Source organism: Ylistrum balloti, unplaced genomic scaffold (assembly GCF_031769215.1).
Source record: "Ylistrum balloti isolate Yb309-2 unplaced genomic scaffold, AGI_CSIRO_Ybal_v1 Utg370354, whole genome shotgun sequence".
Classification (NCBI taxonomy): Eukaryota; Metazoa; Mollusca; class Bivalvia; order Pectinida; family Pectinidae; genus Ylistrum; species Ylistrum balloti.
Genome location: NW_026782252.1, coordinates 153,946 through 175,816, shown reverse-complemented (window position 1 = coordinate 175,816; position 21,871 = coordinate 153,946). Strand labels below are relative to the sequence as shown.

The following is a 21,871-nucleotide window of genomic DNA, read 5'->3' as shown; positions in this document are numbered from 1 at the left end:
AAAAAAACCCACATCATTCCGATGTAGATTTCTCATCACCAGTCTGCTAGCAAGAGTTGTCTTTGGTAGATTTTGCCAAAATTCAAAGTGACAAGAAGAGATAATAATTTTATCTGTAAATATAAGTGAGGTAGATCACGAATTTTTTAGTGAGAACCCCTGATCAGCCCCGCTCAGTTTGATAAAAAACATACTAGCTAAATATGTACTAGATATTGCCATTTCAGTAACATAATATAAGCCCTTGGGGCTTGTCCTACACATTATAATTTTCAAAATTACCTGAAACCAACCCACTTCCAGTTCTGTCCATGACATGTATTTAAAATTGTCACACAATCAGGAATTTGCCTTCCTCTGAAGAGATATCCCATTATATAAGGTTAAGCTCTGTCCATAGATTCTCACGAGCTAAAAGTCAAGACGAATCCACTTATGATAGAACCATAATCAAGAATCATCTGCATGCTTTGGTATGTCATAGATTTCTGAGAACAGGGGAGGTAACCTGATCCTCTGCCACTGGGAACGGTACCAATGTATGATATCATTGTGCTGGCTCCCTAAGGATCGCAGCTGTGGCAACTTGACAATGGTGGTCCCAAACAAGTTCTCCTCTGTTGAATGGTTCCGACAAATTTGTAGTTTAAGAGCCTCTATCAGCTTGTCCTGGATTTTTTCCACAGACTTCATATCACAAAGACCTCTGCGATCTGAATTTGAAATTAAGATTGCTGTAGACAAAATGTGGATCTAGAAGCAAAATCTTCACAAGTTTTACATACAGGAACTTAAAAATATATCACTATGATGGAAATCTAAAATATTTAAATCACTTGGAAAAATCTGAACTAAAAATAAATTTACTTTTAATTCAAATTACTCTTAAATTTAATCATGGAAAAAACTGATTTTGCATATTTATCAAAACAGAAAATATTCATGAAACATTCCTATCTAGTGTCCCTTTCTAATGTGACGGATATATGAGTTGAATACTGGACAATTACCAGGTATTCCAAGAGTCTCAATAAATACTCTGATATTCCGTTTTAAAAATTCACTGTTTATTTTGTATACCATCATCTCTTAGTGTATCAATCATTATATTCCATACATTATTCCAACAAAACTTTTGAAACACTTTCTTTTAGCATGCAAATTACCTGGTGTAGCTAGCACTATTGCAGCAAACAGACCGATCTCTGTATCATTGAGGTTGAGTTGGTTGAAGCTAATAGCCAGGTCAAACATACATGATACAAACTCCGGCTGTAAAAGCAGATAACTTTAAAATGTCACACAGCAAAAACATAGTACTTACAAAGTATTTTTTACTTAATATTCACTGTCCATAAGGATGTCTTTTTATGACAAATTATTTTTCACAATCTATATTTGAACAACTATCAACAATATTTTTCAAAAATATTTATTGTCAATAGGGATGTCTTTTTATGACAAAATATTTTTCATGGTTTATGTTTTAATATTTTTCATGGTTTATGTTTTAACAACTATCAACAATATTTTTGAAAATATTTATTTCCCATAGGGATGTTGTTTTATGACAAAACAATTTTTTATGATTTATATTTCAACAACTATAAATGATATTTTAAAAATATTTACTGTCCATTGATGTCTTTTAAAGATAAAACATTTTTTGAAAAAAATTAACTACTAAAACAACTATTGGCAAGATCTTGACAGATGTGTTTATAGTGTAGCTTTATGACTACAGGTTTTGTTATAAAGTAACCATCAGAATATTACAAGCTTAACTCCAAAGAAGGAAAGAAGTTTGCTATATTTGCTGTTAGTCAAGAAAGCGCAAAATTGAACACCCAAGGAACATTTCTACAGTTAACGAAAACCTCAGAAAACATCCATTATAAATGTATAAGGACACTAGATCAGAGACTAGCCTGAAATTTAATACCCTTGAACTAGCCCAATCTTGGACAGCTGCGAAATATTAGATCCGTGTAATAATTAAACAGTAATTAACTGACAGTAAGATTTGGAACATTCTAATTTTGACATACTGATTATCTAATATGGTTAAAAAATCAAAATTTAAAACAGGAATGTTTGACTTGTAATGTCCATGTATTATCCCATTAAGTAAACTTACAGAAAACACCACGGACAGTTCTTCTCTCTGTATCATGTTGCCCTCCTCAAAAGTCAGGATGCCTTCTTGTTTGTTGAACATTCGTGCCATTCTAGTGAGCCAGACCTCAAAAAAGCTGCCCTTGATAAGGATGAGCTGGTCGTCCTGAGAGAGGTCTGAAAAGCCTACAGGTGAAGCAAGTATCAAGAAATCAATCCAAGAATTTACAATGCGATGCATTTAAAATTAAACTTGTAATAAAGGTGACTTGAATCATGTACCACTATCAACCTCCTGTCAGGTTATGATGTGTAATTAATCAATGAGATTTTCTAGGCCTCTCAATATTTAGCTAGATTAACTTGACTTTATGTCAGTTTCAAATTTACCTTTAAATATGCTTAAACCTGTGTGTAACCTACTAAGCAGTGGTTAGGGACCATAAAGAAACAATTACTTATTGTATATTACTACCATATATTCTGGTTTATAAGTCACACTGGTATAGAAGATGCAAAATTGATTTTTACTGATTTTTTCGAATTGATCCACATATAAGCATAACTGGAATATAAGCTGTACCCTTTCTTACAATATGGTGATAACTACTGTTGATGTTTGATATACTGGTAACAGATATGTATTTAACCAACTCTCCAAGGTTAATGATTCTATCAAACCCAGTGTGAATAATTTCCATTGAAAATAAATAAATTTGATTTAAATCTCCTAAGTTTTTTATTGAATGATAAAATTTCACCCTTACTGAGGGGTTAATAGGATATTGTGGGTTCATGAAATTCAAAATTTTGAAAAGTACTTCAGAACCCTTCCATCCATACAAAGATATCCTTATTCTACTAAATCTGATTTTTGAAAAAAATTCTCGAACTTGAATCAATTTTACCGATTCAGGCCCCATCTATTAGCTCCACTGGGTCTGCCAGAGTCTATATGTACACACCATCAAACGACTATCCTTTCTTCAAATTCTCACAAAGTTTGAATTATTTTCTATAAAAGTTTATGTTAAGGAACAAATAATGCTCAAAAATATAATTTTCCTGCATAGCTTCAGTAAAACTTTTATCTTCTCTTAACTGGGGAAGACATGCCAACCTGGGGTCATGAAATTTACAATTTGCTCAATGTACCTTAAAACTCTTCCATCCATCAACAGATGTTTTTCTTTTTCTGAGAAGCCGACTTTTGAAATTTGAGTTTATTTGAATTAAGTTTTGGTAACATTAGATCTGGAGTTTTTTCAAAAGTTAAAACTATCAATTGTTTACAGATGGAAAATACAAAATGATGACACCACACAAAAGGCAATCGCAATGCTACCGAGTCATTTGAGTCTCATGTGACCTAAAAAGACCAAGGAAACTGATCCCTAGTTATCCTAGGTAGGGTGTACCTGGTATACGCTTGCCGAATTCTACCACACTGTTTATAGTAGGTGTGATGAGGGAGGCGAGGCACAACCACATGGACAATTTCTGCGTCTCCAACTCTTCATCTGTGAACTGGACCGGGGTAGTAGGAATTGAAATCTGCTGCATCTGTACAACACAATAAATATGATATTATATCTACTTATATGTAGGGCTGTAACGAGCACCTGTAGGATCCCTTGCAGTATGGTTTTCAGGTCAATCAGATTTAAAAATGTGTACCTGAACTCTGCTACATGTTAAGTACTACCAGACACTACAGAACAACTTAAAAGTAAGTATAACCCAGTCTTTACACATGTGCCATAATACAATTAATAAATAAATTGTCACACTATTACTGGCCTTTAATTAGCATACATATGACATTGTCTAATATACTGTTGACTTACCAGAGTTGACTGTTTCTTCTGTAAATGTTTGACTTTATCCTCAGTCACAGTGCAGTTGGCATGATGAGCCTGGGATACACTGAGAATGATATCATAGATGGCTAGCTGTTTGTTTTCCAAGTCTATCTGATCCAGATTCTGTTCTGTTGAAGTCACACACTGATCGTCTTGGCTTTTGGAACGTTTTGGCACTCGACCATAACGCACAGCTGTCAATTATGAACATATATGTGTACCCTTAAGTAAACTAACTGCACTCTAGTTTTGTGTTACAGCTTCACAGTGTATAAATAAAACTTCACAAATTTGTTTCCTTAAAAAATAATTATTCATTCCTAGTACTATTCAATCAAAAATGATGAAGTAAAAACATTTTTTTTTCTGATATAAAGATTGACAAATGTAAAATTTAAACTGACAAATACTGAAAATAGTGCTAGCATATAGATGATACATAAAGTAGAATGTTTTTTGGGTTATGCTTTTTTTCCCCAGATTATTATCCATCGACTATTGCTAGATATTTCTATAAACTTACAGTCTCGAGACATGCCCACTGCCAGGCACTTCTTAAAACGGCAGTACTGACATCGATTTCGGTTTAGCCTGATCACCATGCATTTTCCATCTCTCAGGCACCGGTATTCTATCTGTTTCTGTATACTACGGCGGAAAAAGCCCTGCATTGAGAGAAAATTATTTATTTGATGTGGACATTAATCTGTCACAACGACAAATATAGAAATGACATCTATAGATGCATATGAGATTTTTAACTTTATTAACTTAAAAAATAATGAAGAATAAGAAAAAAGGTCATCTTGTAGCATATGTTTTTGAATTACAGAAAAGCTATTTCCATTTCTTCCCTATCTCACCTTACATCCTTCACAAGATGTGACACCATAATGGAAACCAGATGCTTTGTCTCCACACACTTTGCAGGGAACAAAAGTCTGTTTAGGACTGTTGGAATCAGCAGCAGCAGCCTGAATCACATTTTCTTCTGCAGAATTAAAATTATATTCAGGGTTAAAAGTTATGATAATATGATTATTCAAGTCGATTATGTCATAATGATAAAGTATATTGTATAATGAATTTTTCGGGTTAAAAGTTGCACTGGTATATAAGCTGCAGAGCTAATTTTCATCCTTTTTTTTCAATTTGATACATGTATTAGCCGCACCAGAATATAAGTAGCACCTTTTCCTACAATGTAGTAACCATTATGTTGATATAAGTTTGTTGATAGAACAGAAAACAGAAGGCAATCTATTAAGATCTTCAGTCAAAATATTTGATGAAGTCTGCAATGGAATTATGCACAAATAATCCTTTATTATATTGAAGTATTTTAAAAATTATTCTGATCTTTCAAAATACATAAAAAAAACCAAATAATGAACTTGTTTGGCTTGGAAATTCAAAGATTGTCTACACCCAGGTATGCAATCTTTAAATTCCGATGAATTTCTGTACAATATAATTTGTATGTGATCAACCTGACCTTTGGACCTTTAAAAGTTTTTGAAATGGAGACTATTCAGATTTTTAATGTATAGTTTATCACATATAATATATACTGCACAGAATTAGCTAGAATACCAAGACAGCATATACAAGGTATTCACAATTTTCTCAAAATGGTGATATCATAAAAAATTGTCCACGCTTTCTTCTGCAATTTCTCCCGAAGGTTTCTGATGACAAATAAGATATGTTAACTGTCAAATAAAATTGTCTTATTTGGGCAGTTCTCATGTAAACAACCATTCTGTCGAAAAGGGGAGGTAATTTGCCTAGAATCAACAGTGAATAGTTTAAAATGACATATGTACTAATCCACAAAATGTTCATTGGTTTTCACCTCATAGACATAAAATGTCACATTAAATGTCTATGAGAAATAGAACTAATCAGGTAGAAATGATCAGCATTACAATAGCTCAGTATTTAATATTGTGTTGGGGCCTCTGTATGGTTCAAGGAGACATTATATTGCCTGAAGCCCTGGACTGCCTGGCATTATGCTAACAGTTCAGACCATTTAAAAGATGACAATGATCCAGCACATAAGACACAAAAAGAATGAAGACAATGAAATAACATTCTTACCATCACATGACCATTCTTCTTTTCTGATGCCAACATTATCAAAAATTAATGGTTGGTGACCAAACAAGCACTTAACAATCAGGCCTGGAATATTATGACATGTCACAATGCATACTATTTGCCATGATTTTAAATTTTGAATATCTGTGTTTCCTTTACTTTTAATTATATTAAAGCTCTGTATACGTCAATTCTCTGTATAGTCTGTGGACATTAATACAATCAAAAGGGCACCTTACCAAATATTATGTTTGTGTGTTGATAATTTCCATATTTAATCTCAGTTTTAATTTTTTAATTTTTTCCTGTTTCTGCCATCTTGAACAAATACTTTAGGCATGATGCTGTACTTCACATGAGTATTTTCTATAACCAATGCAAGGATGCAACACATGCAAATGACAGTGCCTATATTAAGCTTGTTGAACAACTACAGTTAATTTGTAAGGTGGGTTTGACTACACCATCTCAATAAGTCTATGAGACCTATGTCTCATCTTACGGTCTCTGATAATGTCAAATGAAATCTTCATTAAGTGTATTGTGCTTACATTAATTAATGCTTTTATTAACATCAACCTAAACTAGAACTTTGTTTACAAATTATACAAGAAGTCAAATACTTGAAAAGGTATCTATAGTTGTAATACTTTAATCGCAGCTATTTATACCGATAGTGGTCAATGACCTGTGAATATTTGCATACCTTTAATGTGTTTTACAGGTGTAAACGACATTTCCTCACTGTGCGAGCTGTCAATCATATCTCTATCCCCCCGGAAACCACTAGAACTTGAAGCCATCACTCCTGCCGCGAAGTCCATGTTACTTGACCCCTGACTGTCCACAATATCCGTAGACTGACTGAGGTAGTGCGTCGAGGTCAGTCTGTTTCTCCTGGCGTAAACATCAGAAAGAGAACTGCTCGCCTCAGCACTCTCCGATACCTCCATGGCTCAGTTGACAGGTTGACGTTGAATTGGTGAAAGTTCGTTTAAGGATAAGGCCCCAGTATATAAGTATTACGGTTTCGTGCAAAATCCCATTTCATCCTCATATCTCTAGATGTACATTTCAGATAAATTTTGAACATCTGATTTTATCAGATTCTCACAAACAGTGAGAGATTTCCCTTCCTACTCGATCATCGCCATAGGCGATCAGCTGTTCAATGTTTTCTCGTGTGGTGCAACAATATCCGCTTCAAAGAAAATGCGCGTCCGTTACATGCATATTTGCTACTTGCAAGGTAAATGACATTCCTTACCTTGTGTATAAGCTGTGTATTGCACCGCTACTATTCGCAATCTCTGTCATTAAAACAAAATAATGAAATTGAATCGAGACAAAAAACATATGTAAATGATTTCAACATGGTGGGTCTATTTACCACATTCCTGCTTGTACGGCTAATTTTCCCATGATGCATTTCGAAATTATAAGAGTGCGCGAGTACTTTCGGTTTGCAGCGAGATTCTATATCGATCCACATCAAAAGGTGAAATATGCAGACGCTGTTGATGTGCTCCAACTTTATATGATTCTGTATATAGCTGGCGAAATAAAACAGAAAAAATACAAACGAATATCTTAAATGTTATTTTTTTTATACCTGATTACTTTATTACGTCATTGACAAGTAACAAGTAAACTCGGATTCGTTACAATTATTGGCTATAACCAGGGACGTATAATCTGATATGGGTCGCACATATATTTATACATCTGCCATGTAGCAGAAATCTGCGTTTCCTGTTCGGCCTGAAAAAGGGTCAATAAGAAGGACATATTTTAATTTTATTTGTGTTTTGTGGCAATGTTTTCTGATTTCTATCAGGGACGTTTAATACAGACGTCTCTGTTTCTATCAAGGACTTTTCAAGTACTAATCACCCAGGTCGGAATGGTTTATACCAGTGTGTCAGGTTTGTTTAAACATCACACACATAGGAACTTCTACATCGTTTTAATTTTGAAAAAGAAAGTATTTCTCGGTCGAGTTTTAATAAAATTTTATCATTAACGCTGAAGGGTATAGGAGGAGACGCGCTTATACTAGCTTAAACAGTATTTTTTTTATTTTGAAGCAAAATTAAAAAACTGAACATATACATACTTATTGGGATCGGAAAAATGCTTATATTGAATCCTTTCCGAAGTACATATAAAAACAAATGAATCTCCGAAAATGGAAACATCTTACTTGTATGGAATATATGGTAATAAAGAATAAAATTATCATACACACATGGTGAATCACGGCGTCTTAAATTGTTTATCTATAGATACAAGCTACATGATATAGCTAAATACAAGTATACGATACGGCAAAATAAGTAAATATTAGTGTATCAAAGTAGGAGTTAAGGGTTATCTCCATCCGAACAACCAACCAGACAATGTACGTGGTCATTCCATTATATTTGTTTTTAAAGACGAAGCATAGAGATCCCCGTGTATGGCATATATATATATTAAATCAAGTGAATATGATTGGTCCAATCAACATTAAAAAACAAAAGATAATAAGATCAATATCCTTATGCGTACTAGCTTCAGTGAATAAAGTATTGTTCATGGTATGGGGAGGATGAATTGGAGTGTTACTGGACTTAGATATCAATTAAGTTTTTTTTTTCTTTATAGGATTAAAATTTACCTAACAATAAACGGACCCATTCATGAATTTTAATGATCCTAATTTAAGATTTCTACGCTGGGTGTGTTTATAATGGCGTACAAAGAGGTGTCATCTGCAAGTGATGGTCTTTCACAGTGCCATTTATAAAAAGGATTAACAACAGGAGACCCAATATCGAACCCTGGGGAATAATACCAATTCACAAAGGTGGTTCGAAGATCAAGACAGACATGGGCAATTATAGACCTGTTTCACTGTTATGTTCCCTCTAAAAGCTCTTTGAAGTTATCATTACAACAAAGATCCAATCATGCTTAACTGCGAACACAGATGTTTTTCCTTGCCAGCAACAATACGGTTTCCGCAAACATCTTGGATGTTACATGGCTTCATTTCATGCACAAGAAGCAATTTTCTGCATTGTCGAAAAACAGCACAGCGTACGTTGCCTACCTTGATTCGCGGAAGGCGTTCGACACCGTTCGGCATCATGGTCTCTTTAACAAGCTGTCCTGTCTTGGCTTAAACGGACCGATCTACGATGTAATTCGTGACTCTTAAGGAAGTATGACAAGTGCCGTCTCCTGTAATGGCGTTATATCGAAATTGGTCGCTGTTAACTCGGGAGTTAGACAAGGTGGTGTTAGTTTCACATTTCTATATTAAGTGTACATTGACAAGCTTCTCGTTGAGCTTCAGTCATCAAATTATGAAGTAAGCATGTTCTCTGTGCAAGCGGGGAATCCTACCCTAGCGGACGATATTGAATTGATCTCCGTCTCGCCGTTAGCTCTACAGCACATGCTGAACATACGCTATAGTTACAGTGTTTCGTGGAAATTTTCGTAAACAACTTAAAATCTTCCGTCTTAGTCTTTGGAAATTTCGCACCAAGAAGCACTGCGTTCAATTGGTACTTAGAATCTAAGACAATTGATCCACAAACCACGCAGCTTCATCTCGGTACATTGGCTTGTTCCTCCTTTTCCAACAAGGAGAGAATTGACCGGACTTGCCAGAAAGGGCGCAAATCTCTAAACGCTATCTTAGGATTCAATGACTGGAACGTCTGTGACCTAGACTCGATAGTTAAATTAAACATATACAAGAAAATAGTGTTACCTTCCATTCTTTACGATTGCGAACACTGGGACGTATTATTACTCCGTCAGTTCCAACATCATGCATTGAAACATATTCTGAATGTCGAGAGATCAGCACGTAACGACATGGTGGAAAGTATGCTGGGAGTTGTCAGGATAGATGCTGAAATATTCAAAAGAAAAACATATTTTTCTTCAAAAAGTGATTTCCCTTGAATGCAAGTACCACATCAAACGGATCTTCCGCGGGAGGTTATTTCAATACTTTCTCGACACTAGTGTAAAACAGCAAGGTTTCATTCCCGATATTGTTGCCATACTTTATCACTATGGCCTCATGAAGTTCATTGCTTCCTACTTCCGAACTCGTAATTTCCCATCCAAAAATGAATGGAAGAGGGTTGTGAACCGTGCAGTTCTATCTCGCGAATATTGATCAAGACATCAGCAGATTTAAGGGTATTCATAATCCGAACAACGCTTTACAGCTGTTCAAGGTCCCGGCAAATGTTCATTTAAGAGACGTTTATTATGTCTGTAAACTTATCACGACCGTGCCAGACCGCACCTCGTCATTGTGTCACAGATGTCAGCGCCAAATCGAGGACGTCATTGTGCGCGTGTTTACATGTTGTGAACACACGGCTGGTTTAAGATCGCGCTTCATGTTTGAAATTCTGGAGAGTTTTTGTCTTGGCTATTGCTTTGCCCAAGACAGCATGGACAATGGACACTTCCTTAAAACTGTGCTTGGCGCAGATCTCCTGGGGACCATCGCAATTCTAAGGAATTTCTCCGAGAGTGTGTGATATACCTACGACAAGCATCCCACGCTTATTTTTCTTGAAATGATGCCATGACACAGGTCACGCCCTCCAATAGGAGGTTTCGCTTTAAATGACTGAGCCAAATTATATATATTCAAATTTCTACCTATCACCTGAATTTTGTCGATTTCTTGTCTTTTGTTGTATCTTGATCTCAAACAAGAATGATGATGATGGCCTTAATGTTCAACCTATAAGAGACTTTTCCGATAACAACTTTTTGTTTGCGATTATGAAGATTATTTTCGAACCATTTAACGAGCGAGTCCCGAATTCCGAAACAAGAAAGCTTACTAAGGAGTCCCTCATGCCAAACACGATAAAACGCTCTACTGATATATATAAACAAAACAAACACATACGTATTTCTTTACCATTGCTTAAAGGGATCAAATGGTCAGATTTCTCCATTTTCTACCATGCGTTTGATTTCTGGCAAGGGTTGTAATACTTAAAATTAGACTCTTCACAAAATTATAACACTCTCTGAGAGAAATTGATAAAGATTATCAGCTTCAAACAAACGCTAGTCGACACTCGCTGTTGTGTCTACCACCCATCGCGTTTTGATCGCAGATAGCCGAGTTCATCACGTGCCCTTTCATTTTAACCCGTCGTTTGATATGCTTTCTTACTATGTATACTTATGTAATTAGCCAAAACTTAATTTGCCAGCCATGTTTCATTTCTTACTTTGTAAAATGACCTCTTGTTTCACGCTAAACGCGTGACAGAGTGAAATAAATGAATTTTAGTTCATCTGAATCTTATATTGAACGCCCACAAACATTGTTTACACTCTCCGAACGATAATGGTATGAATTAGTGTTGGGTTGCTCCTATTTTATTTGAATTTTTTGACGTTGTTAATAAGATGGTTATGCAAACTTTAAAATACCATGATTAACAGAAAGTACACAATTTTAAACAGATATTTAAATATTATAATGCTTTTTATCAGTTATGAAATTAATATTTAACCATTTAGTCTCTTACAGCAGAATAAATGTTACGTGTGATAGTAGGAAGTCGATGAATTGGTAAATCGCCATTTCTAAATCCAGACATGTGTTGAGAGAGTAGGAAGTGAATGTGTAACAAATGTAGACATATTTCGGCCTGTAGTTAGTTAAGATAGACTTATTGTCCTTTTGTGGATAAGAGGTACATTAGCAGTCTCCCAATCTTATATATTAGATGTGAGAAATTAGTTGAAGAGGATTACAAAAAATATCATCTGATTCTTTGAGTAATCAAGGATTCACAAGATTAGAGACATTGACTTCAGAAAAGTCAAGATTTAGTAAAGTAAAAATATGGTTACATTCGTATAAGAATATTTTTAATGTTACACTTGTACCTGACTGTTTGATGGTGTCTTAAGCCATTTTAATGGTTCGCCAAATTTCACCAGTAGACGTATTGATCAAACTGAGTTTGTTTATGATTTCCAGACATCTATATCATGATGACATTTCTGCTCATGAGAACATGTACAGAAAATAATTCCATGAGCATTTTAGCCCTTACCTTTCATATTATCAAAGTATAGGTTGTAAAAATGGGAAATCTTTCATCTTCGACACGGCTCCAAATAGGCTCACAGGTCAAATTGTTTTTCAATTTCATTTCAAGAAAACAAAATTTCTCATTTAAGAAAGTTGCATACATGTGCCATATTTAGATACTGATAATTATTAGTTTTCGCTCCATCTTAAACAATTGAATGTAATTTTTTTCATTAATATTCATTGTACATTCTTAAATTATCTTTTTATGCCATTGTCTCTATTTTTTTCTTGTCAAATCTGTCTGAAACATGGACTGGTCTTACAGTCATTTTACACCATATCCGGTATTATCCAAGAGTTAAATACGACACGTCAAACCTGTAAGCGATTGATCCCAAATAAGACAGAAAAATCCCCAAAAGTTGATTTTGGTAGACTTTTTTTCTGCTACAATGTACACAATGTACATACGAAATGAACTACCACCCCTATGTTCTCCTCGGAACTTGTTCAATGCGTATATCGATTCATCGATACGGCGACAGTGTCAAAACATGACGAAAGCACAAGGTAAGGCAATCCCTATTATAACTTGTCCGCTTATATAGAGATACCACAGTTATAGCCTTTCAAATTATTTCGTTCAGCTACTGTGATAGATATATCCTGTCCATCGTAAACACGGTGTTGTTATCTACATCATGCAATATATCAATATCATGAAAAAGTGTTCAATTTATCGAAGTGACTATGGTTTAAAATTTATCACCAAATGTAAACACAGGGTCCCTCAGGAGCAGAAATAAAAATAAACCTCTTATTTTTCTTTTACATATCTTTCTATCCGTAATAAATGATATTTTTGTACCTTACTGTCCCGGGTTAAATATCTATTAAGTGACTTGAGAATTTTCATGTTTCAAAATGGAGCTTACCAAGGTTCAAATTATCGATTGAATATATCAAAGTCGTGAATAATGAAATGTGTTACACTAAAACCATGATATCTACTCTGCAAGCCGTAAATACAAACCAAACATTTTGTGTACCTAATTATTGATTAGAAAAGTCGAACCATAAATTAATCAGTTCCGAGATGTCCTTTACGCTTATAAACTTAGTAATAGGAGTAGCCTCCCTTACAACAAGAATTCTCAGTTTTGTTCCCGACGTGTTTGCTTATTTTCCAAAATGAATCTGCTATATTGGTTCATTTTACCCACAAAATTCTAACTGTTTTGAAAAAAATAAATACATTAATGAAGTTTTTCTAAAAAAAAAAAAAATGTGATTCAACATCCTTAAATACAGATATCATTTTACGGTTGTCACGAAATCTGAAATATAGAAATCGCACGAGGAGTATTTATGATAGATGTTCTCACACAAATCTGTTTGCTACGCCTAATGCGATTATGTCCAGTAATGTTACCTGATGCTATTATGTCCAGTAATGTTACCTTATGCTGTTATGTCCAGTAATGTTACCTAATGCTATTATGTCCAGTAATGTTACCTAATGCTATTATGTACGGTAATGTTACCTAATGTTGTTATGTCCAGTAATGTTACCTTATGCTACTATGTCCAGTAATGTTACCTAATGCTATTATGCCCAGTGATGTTAGCTAATGCTATTATGTCCAGTAATGTTACCTAATGCTGTTATGTCCAGTAATGTTACCTGATGCTATTATGTCCAGTAATGTTACCTAATGCTATTATGTCCAGTAATGTTACCTAATGCTATTATGTCCAGTAATGTTACCTAATGCTATTATGTCCAGTAATGTTACCAGTAATGTTAATGTTACCTAATGCTATTATGTCCAGTAATGTTACCTAATGCTATTATGTACAGTAATGTTACCTGATGCTATTATGTCCACTAATGTTAGCTAATGCTATTATGTCCAGTAATGTTATCCAATGCTGTTATGTCCAGTAATGTTACCTAATGCTATTATGTCCAGTAATGTTACCTAATGCTATTATGTCCAGTAATGTTACCTGATGCTATTATGTCCAGTAATGTTACCTAATGCTATTATGTCCAGTAATGTTACCTAATGCGATTATGTCCAGTAATGTTACCTGATGCTATTATGTCCAGTAATGTTACCTAATGCTATTATGTCCAGTAATGTTACCTAATGCTATTATGTCCAGTAATGTTAGCTAATGCTGTTATGTCCAGTAATGTTACCTAATGCTATTATGTCCAGTAATGTTACCTAATGCTATTATGTCCAGTAATGTTACCTAATGCTATTATGTCCAGTAATGTTATCCAATGCTGTTATGTCCAGTAATGTTAGCTAATGCTGTTATGTCCAGTAATGTTACCTAATGCTATTATGTCCAGTAATGTTAGCTAATGCTATTATGTCCAGTAATGTTACCTAATGCTATTATGTCCAGTAATGTTACCTAATGCTGTTATGTCCAGTAATGTTACCTAATGCTGTTATGTCCAGTAATGTTACCTGATGCTACTATGTCCAGTAATGTCACCTAATGCTGTTATGTCCAGTAATGTTACCTAATGCTACTATGTCCAGTAATGTTACCTGTTGCTATTATGTCCAGTAATGTTAGCTAATGCTATTATGTCCAGTAATGTTACCTAATGCTATTATGTCCAGTAATGTTAGCTAATGCTATTATGTCCAGTAATGTTACCTAATGCTATTATGTCCAGTAATGTTACCTAATGCTATTATGTCCAGTAATGTTACCTAATGCTATTATGTCCAGTAATGTTACCTAATGCTATTATGTCCAGTAATGTTAGCTAATGCGATTATGTCCAGTAATGTTACCTAATGCTATTATGTCCAGTAATGTTACCTAATGCTATTATGTCCAGTAATGTTACCTAATGCTATTATGTCCAGTAATGTTACCTAATGCGATTATGTACAGCTGTTATGTCCAGTAATGTTACCTGATGCTACTATGTCCAGTGATGTCACCTAATGCTGTTATGTCCAGTAATGTTACCTGATGCTACTATGTCCAGTGATGTTACCTAATGCTATTATGTCCAGTAATGTTAGCTAATGCTATTATGTCCAGTAATGTTAGCTAATGCTATTATGTCCAGTAATGTTATCCAATGCTGTTATGTCCAGTAATGTTAGCTAATGCTGTTATGTCCAGTAATGTTAGCTAATGCTATTATGTCCAGTAATGTTAGCTAATGCTATTATGTCCAGTAATGTTACCTAATGCTATTATGTCCAGTAATGTTAGCTAATGCTATTATGTCCAGTAATGTTATGCTAATGTTAGCTATTATGTCCAGTAATGTTACCTAATGCTATTATGTCCAGTAATGTTAGCTAATGCTATGTCCAGTAATGTTACCTAATGCTATTATGTCCAGTAATGTTAGCTAATGCTATTATGTCCAGTAATGTTACCTAATGCTATTATGTCCAGTAATGTTAGCTAATGCTATTATGTCCAGTAATGTTAGCTAATGCTATTATGTCCAGTAATGTTACCTAATGCTATTATGTCCAGTAATGTTACCTAATGCTATTATGTCCAGTAATGTTACCTAATGCTATTATGTTCAGTAATGTTACCTAATGCGATTATGTCCAGTATTATTACCTAATGCTATGATGTCCATTAATGTTAGCTAATGCTATTATGTCCAGTAATGTTACCTAATGCTATTATGTCCAGTAATGTTACCTAATGCTATTATGTCCAGTAATGTTACCTAATGCTATTATGTCCAGTAATGTCACCTAATGCTATTATGTCCAGTAATGTTACCTAATGCTATTATGTCCAGTAATGTTACCTAATGCTATTATGTCCAGTAATGTTACCTAATGCTATTATGTCCAGTAATGTTACCTAATGCTGTTATGTCCAGTAATGTTAGCTAATGCTATTATGTCCAGTAATGTTACCTAATGCTATTATGTCCAGTAATGTTACCTGATGCTATTATGTCCAATAATGTTAGCTAATGCTATTATGTCCAGTAATGTTAGCTAATGCTATTATGTCCAGTAATGTTAGCTAATGCTATTATGTCCAGTAATGTTAGCTAATGCTATTATGTCCAGTAATGTTAGCTAATGCTATTATGTCCAGTAATGTTAGCTAATGCTATTATGTCCAGTAATGTTACCTAATGCTATTATGTCCAGTAATGTTACCTAATGCTATTATGTCCAGTAATGTTACCTAATGCTATTATGTCCAGTAATGTTAGCTAATGCTATTATGTCCAGTAATGTTACCTGATGCTATTATGTCCAGTAATGTTACCTAATGCTATTATGTCCAGTAATGTTACCTAATGCTATTATGTCCAGTAATGTTAGCTAATGCTATTATGTCCAGTAATGTTACCTAATGCTATTATGTCCAGTAATGTTACCTAATGCTATTATGTCCAGTAATGTTATAATGCTTTATGCCAGTAATGTTATTATGTCCAGTAATGTTAGCTATGCTATTATGTCCAGTAATGTTACCTAATGCTATTATGTCCAGTAATGTTACCTGATGCTATTATGTCCAGTAATGTCACCTAATGCTATTATGTCCAGTAATGTTACCTAATGCTATTATGTCCAGTAATGTTACCTGATGCTATTATGTCCAGTAATGTCACCTAATGCTATTATGTCCAGTAATGTTACCTAATGCTATTATGTCCAGTAATGTTACCTAATGCTATGATGTCCAGTAATGTTACCTGATGCTATTATGTCCAGTAATTTTAGCTAATGCTATGATGTCCAGTAATGTTACCTAATGCGATTATGTCCAGTAATGTTACCTAATGCTATTATGTCCAGTAATGTTAGCTAATGCTATTATGTCCAGTAATGTTACCTAATGCTATTATGTCCAGTAATGCTATTTGACCTTCGTCTAATCGGTACCTGGTTCATTATGTTTATGCGTTTGTGTTTCACACACGTGCACACTCTACACCTGTTACGTGTCTTCCTCTCTCATTGTTTTTAGTGTTGTCTGAGAATATTCATTAAAGATTGAAAACAATCGTTATATACCACAAGATATATATACCAGAAGATTGATCTTTAACGGAGCAAGACATGAAGAAGGTCTACAACCGCCATATGTAAAGGGCAATGACGGAGACGAACTGAGAATGCACATCAGATACAATATGTTTACATACAGGAAACTGTCACTTTATCGGTATATTTTGAAACATTCCACCCTAAGGGAACAAACAGCTATCATTACCATGATATTCGTATAACTTTGCCACCCAAGTCTCTAACGTAAATAATTCTGTGCTTACTAATTCTATCATCACCACATGTGTACATGCAGCATCCTGCCCTTAACACGATGTCATAGCTCTAAGACATAATCATTACTTAGAATTTCACATAATAACAATTGTCGTCTTCCAGCCCTTTCCATTTTTACCATGCGCTTCTCCTACCTGCTACCCATCTCCTATAGATCTATAATTATTCTTGGCGCTTTTGCACAACTTGCGCCAGCGAAAGTACACACTGTCAACCCTAGCATCATAAATGAATCCTAAACGGACGAAACTGTTCTTTGATGTTTTTAAAATTTATAGTTCATAATTTGACATATTAAAATAGACTAAAAGACTCACTTGAAGATGGAACTGTCTGGCACCAATAATACGTATGTATGAAGGTAATGTGTGTTAAGATTACTTTCACCAATATGCCTGTAAATTACAAATGATTGGAGTTATGCTTTGGAGGGTTGAAGTGACAATCATAAGTATTATGTGATATTAAAAACAAAACAATCAGATTCTGTTGATTTTTTATTATCAAAATCACGTCATACATCATTCTTATGACAATATTCAGGCAAATTGTTTATCATTTCACGTCAGGTATGTGAACATTCAATGAACAAATACTTACTAATTGATGCTATTTATAAACTATTCACAACAAGTATTTCAGAATAAACTCCATTTAATAAGTATGACACAAGGCAAATGTGACAATGGTGATGATATACAAACGTGTAGCATTTTATAAACATTTATTAGTGAATGTCACCTTTAAAACCGTGTATATATGTATGTCACGAGGTTTGTCGTAACCTACATGTCACGGTTTAAAACATTTGAATAGTGGCACGGTTTAATATACACACTTGACGGTTTTTTGAAATTACCAGATATATGTAAATTTATTTTACTGTATCTCACCGTCTAGATTACGACATTCAATTCAGTCGATCTTAATTTACCTTAGGTTTCAAAATTTAGGTTCTTAGCATCGCTGACTAGTTCTAGTAGGACAAAAACCTGTATGGTGAAGTTTAATTCATTATTTCTGATTGATAGGTTTAATCGCTTGTGCGTCTTTTGCATAGTTCTGTAGGTAATATGAATCAATTCGTTAGCCACCTGAGTGACCTACTTACTGTTGATGTACTAAATATATTGAGATTTTTAAAATCTCCTCGGAGTGTTAACGATAGTGACTGACTGTTTTAGAATTATGCAAATTTTATATGGGAAATTGAATAACATGTTAAGCATTATTTGTATAAAAATATATTTTAAATTTCAAAACAAACATTTCATTCACTAAACGGGAAGAATAGTTATTGCTAGGCAGACAATTTAATCAATTTCCGGTTAGAATTTCACAAATCAATTTAAACTTCTTGACATTTTGTGGGAGGGCAATTCAATTAATTCAATACAGATGCTCGTTCTCAAGAACAATAGATAAAAAGTCTTCAGGACAATTTCAATTAGAAATATTGGAATTTAGGAGCATATCCTCTTGGAATGTTTTATTTGGGGAATAATTCAACCATTTCTTTCTATTACTTTACGAGAAGTAAAAGTAAGTCTGGAATGTTAACTATCATAGATCATTGTAAAAGCCTATTAAACTAAAATGAATAATATGTACTCTCTGGAGTAGATTCACCTAGGATGAATTATTCACCGGAAATTTCGAGTGGGAATCTAGTCTTCAGTAATATTCTACCTAGATCACTAATCTGCAATATTTAGTTATGTTTATGGTCAAGAACAAAAATGGAAATAATAATTTTCGAAAAAATATTGAACTATAAATAGTTTTACGAATCATTACATCAGAAATAAATGCTAACTCTCCATACTAATTCGGTAATGAATGTTTATCATTGTCTAATACCTCAACAGATGAATCAAAGGTAAACAGGCCCTCCTTTCGTAAATTCAATAAAGCGGGATCTCAGGCTATTTATTAGTAAATATATTATTTCTCTTACAGTATTTATCTGAAATATTGCATTAATAAGATTTGTTTGCACGTGATATCGGTTGAAGACACTATATTTACTCACAACAGCCTGAATAACTCGTTAAACCTCTCGTCGGCGACATTGTTTGGGTTTACTTCCGCCAAAGGCCCATATATGGCAGTGATATTACTTAACTCGTGACACCGATCAGAAACATTTCACTCACCACGCCGGGTTAAAACATTGCAGGGATACAAGTGTACTCTTGACACCGGCCCGATCCATTGCTTGTAGAGCATTTTATAGTATTGCATTTAGGAAATTAATGACTGATCATTAAGAAAATCTATTAATGTAAAATTGCTTTTTTAGATATATATTGCATGTGACAGATTAATTAATTATTGAAACCAAGACACATGTTGTATAATCTGTTATTAACCAAGACTCTTGTTTTACAATCTGTTATTAACCACGACACTTGGTGTATGATCTATTACTTAGTGTATCGAGTACATGACATACATTTTTCATCAGAAGTTTACAGCATCTGTATCATTTTATTGTGATGTCATCGATAACTCTGCCGTATGAATTCAAGGTGAAGGGCGTACACATCGAGTTTAAATTATTTTTAAAACTTCTGAATCAATCTTATGTGAGAAAAATATTGGCAGTTCTTGAGTTATATTAACCGGGATAAAGAACAAAGATGAAAAGTCGATACTATTTTGAAAAAAAGAACCCCGAAAAATAGACGAATTATTCAGAGTAAATTGATATATGTTGACGCTGTGTTGTATTTTGCTCTTACATATTATCACTTCTACGTATCATTGTTTTTGTTTCAATGCAATTTGTAGAGCGTGATTTATTTGTTCTGTGTTAATAAGGGGAGATAATCATTTTTTTTTTGTCTCTTGTAGGATTAACACACACTGACAGCTTTATGCATGTACAACTGATTACTTCATTTTCATACGAGCGGTTACATTAGCGACTATGTGTCAACTCACTACACAATTTTATGTTATATCACGATAGCACTTCTTGATTAAGTCATGACAACCGCCAAATATTACCGTTAACATAAGATAAACGTTCAAATATGACCAATCGGCTTGGAGTATTTTCGTTGCATCATTTCCATATACTAGCAATACACACCCCTGACATGTTTCTCAAGTGTTTTCGACTCGGGCAATATAATTCTTCTCGACCTATTGAATCACCGTTTTGACCAGAACTGAAGATCAGTAAAATGCACCATCCTTTCATAAGCATGGTTATGGACTGAAAAATCACTGGAAATGTCTGAGTGAATGATATATTAAAACCATTGCAAATATATAACAAGCGGTGACAACATTATAGGGATAGTATATCGGTAAGCGGTATATAGGACACGATATTGCTGAATCAATATTCTTTAAATATGGCAAGACAAGTAGCATCTAATACATATTTACATTACAGCTATATTTTACAGTCTAGAATACAATTCTAACTAATATCACAGGCGCATGAACTTGATGGTAAATATATTACTAGTTATCATTTAGAAACGTATAGATCGTTTGTTAAATAAATATTAACAATCCTTAGATCGAACATTAATCTTTTAAGAATTAAAGGGGTATGTTTACAATCTTAATTCAAATGCCTGTAACTGTATGGATATATTTATATAATATGTTCACTCAATAGTGTGTTCAAACAGATCTGCACCAGCTCCGAGTTGTCCGCAAAAAGACCACCCATGTACAATACAAAAAATACCATACCTAGTACAGTGTACTGATACGGAATAAAAAGATACATTTATACATATATATTATATATACAGTGTTTCTATCTCCTTGTTTATGCATATTTACTTCTATCACCACCAGTTTGTTCTGTACAAGTCAGTCACATATTTTCAAATTAAGTGGAATCTCACAAATATCTCGTCAATATATTAACACAATTCATTTCCTTGTCTTCATAATATAAACCATAAAATTATAGCAACATAAAGCACAAAACGATATTGCCGAGTTTCTAATCCATATTGTTTGGAATCATCTCCCTGTAGACCAGCAGGAAATACAATGATCATTTCGTCTTTATATTCTCTGAACAGTTACGAACAACAGACACTCGTCAGCATTGTGACACAATATGGCACACAATTAATACAATGAGACATCGGCAGGATTTCCTTCACTTAGTAACTCGAACAATCAGTTTAACATTCAAATCCTCTGAGGGTTATAAAGCACGTATTTCAGACTTAAATCATGGTGCTGTGACCAGGATTCGAACTGTCGCATTTGAAAACTGTTGCTACGATATAAACCGTTCTTCACACAATCCGCCGTGCTGTAGCCAGACTATTCCCTCCTCTGTATTGGGTAGCACCAACATGTATAAAAAGTAGGGATTTAATTTCTTTTAATGTTTATTGGTTAAACTTTCG

At 34.1% G+C, this 21,871-nt stretch overlaps 1 protein-coding gene across 1 annotated transcript; it reads right to left on the bottom strand.

Annotated features, from left to right (window-relative positions):
- Positions 1-450: 450 nt before the first annotated feature.
- On the bottom strand, positions 451-7,033 carry LOC132553803 (ecdysone-induced protein 78C-like). Its single transcript, XM_060218082.1, has 8 exons — positions 6,787-7,033; positions 4,841-4,968; positions 4,501-4,642; positions 3,963-4,171; positions 3,534-3,678; positions 2,138-2,301; positions 1,167-1,272; positions 451-713 (listed from the first exon to the last, which is right to left on the bottom strand). Exons 1-8 carry the CDS (start codon positions 7,031-7,033, stop codon positions 451-453), a joined length of 1,404 nt encoding a protein of 467 aa, XP_060074065.1.
- Positions 7,034-21,871: the final 14,838 nt, after the last annotated feature.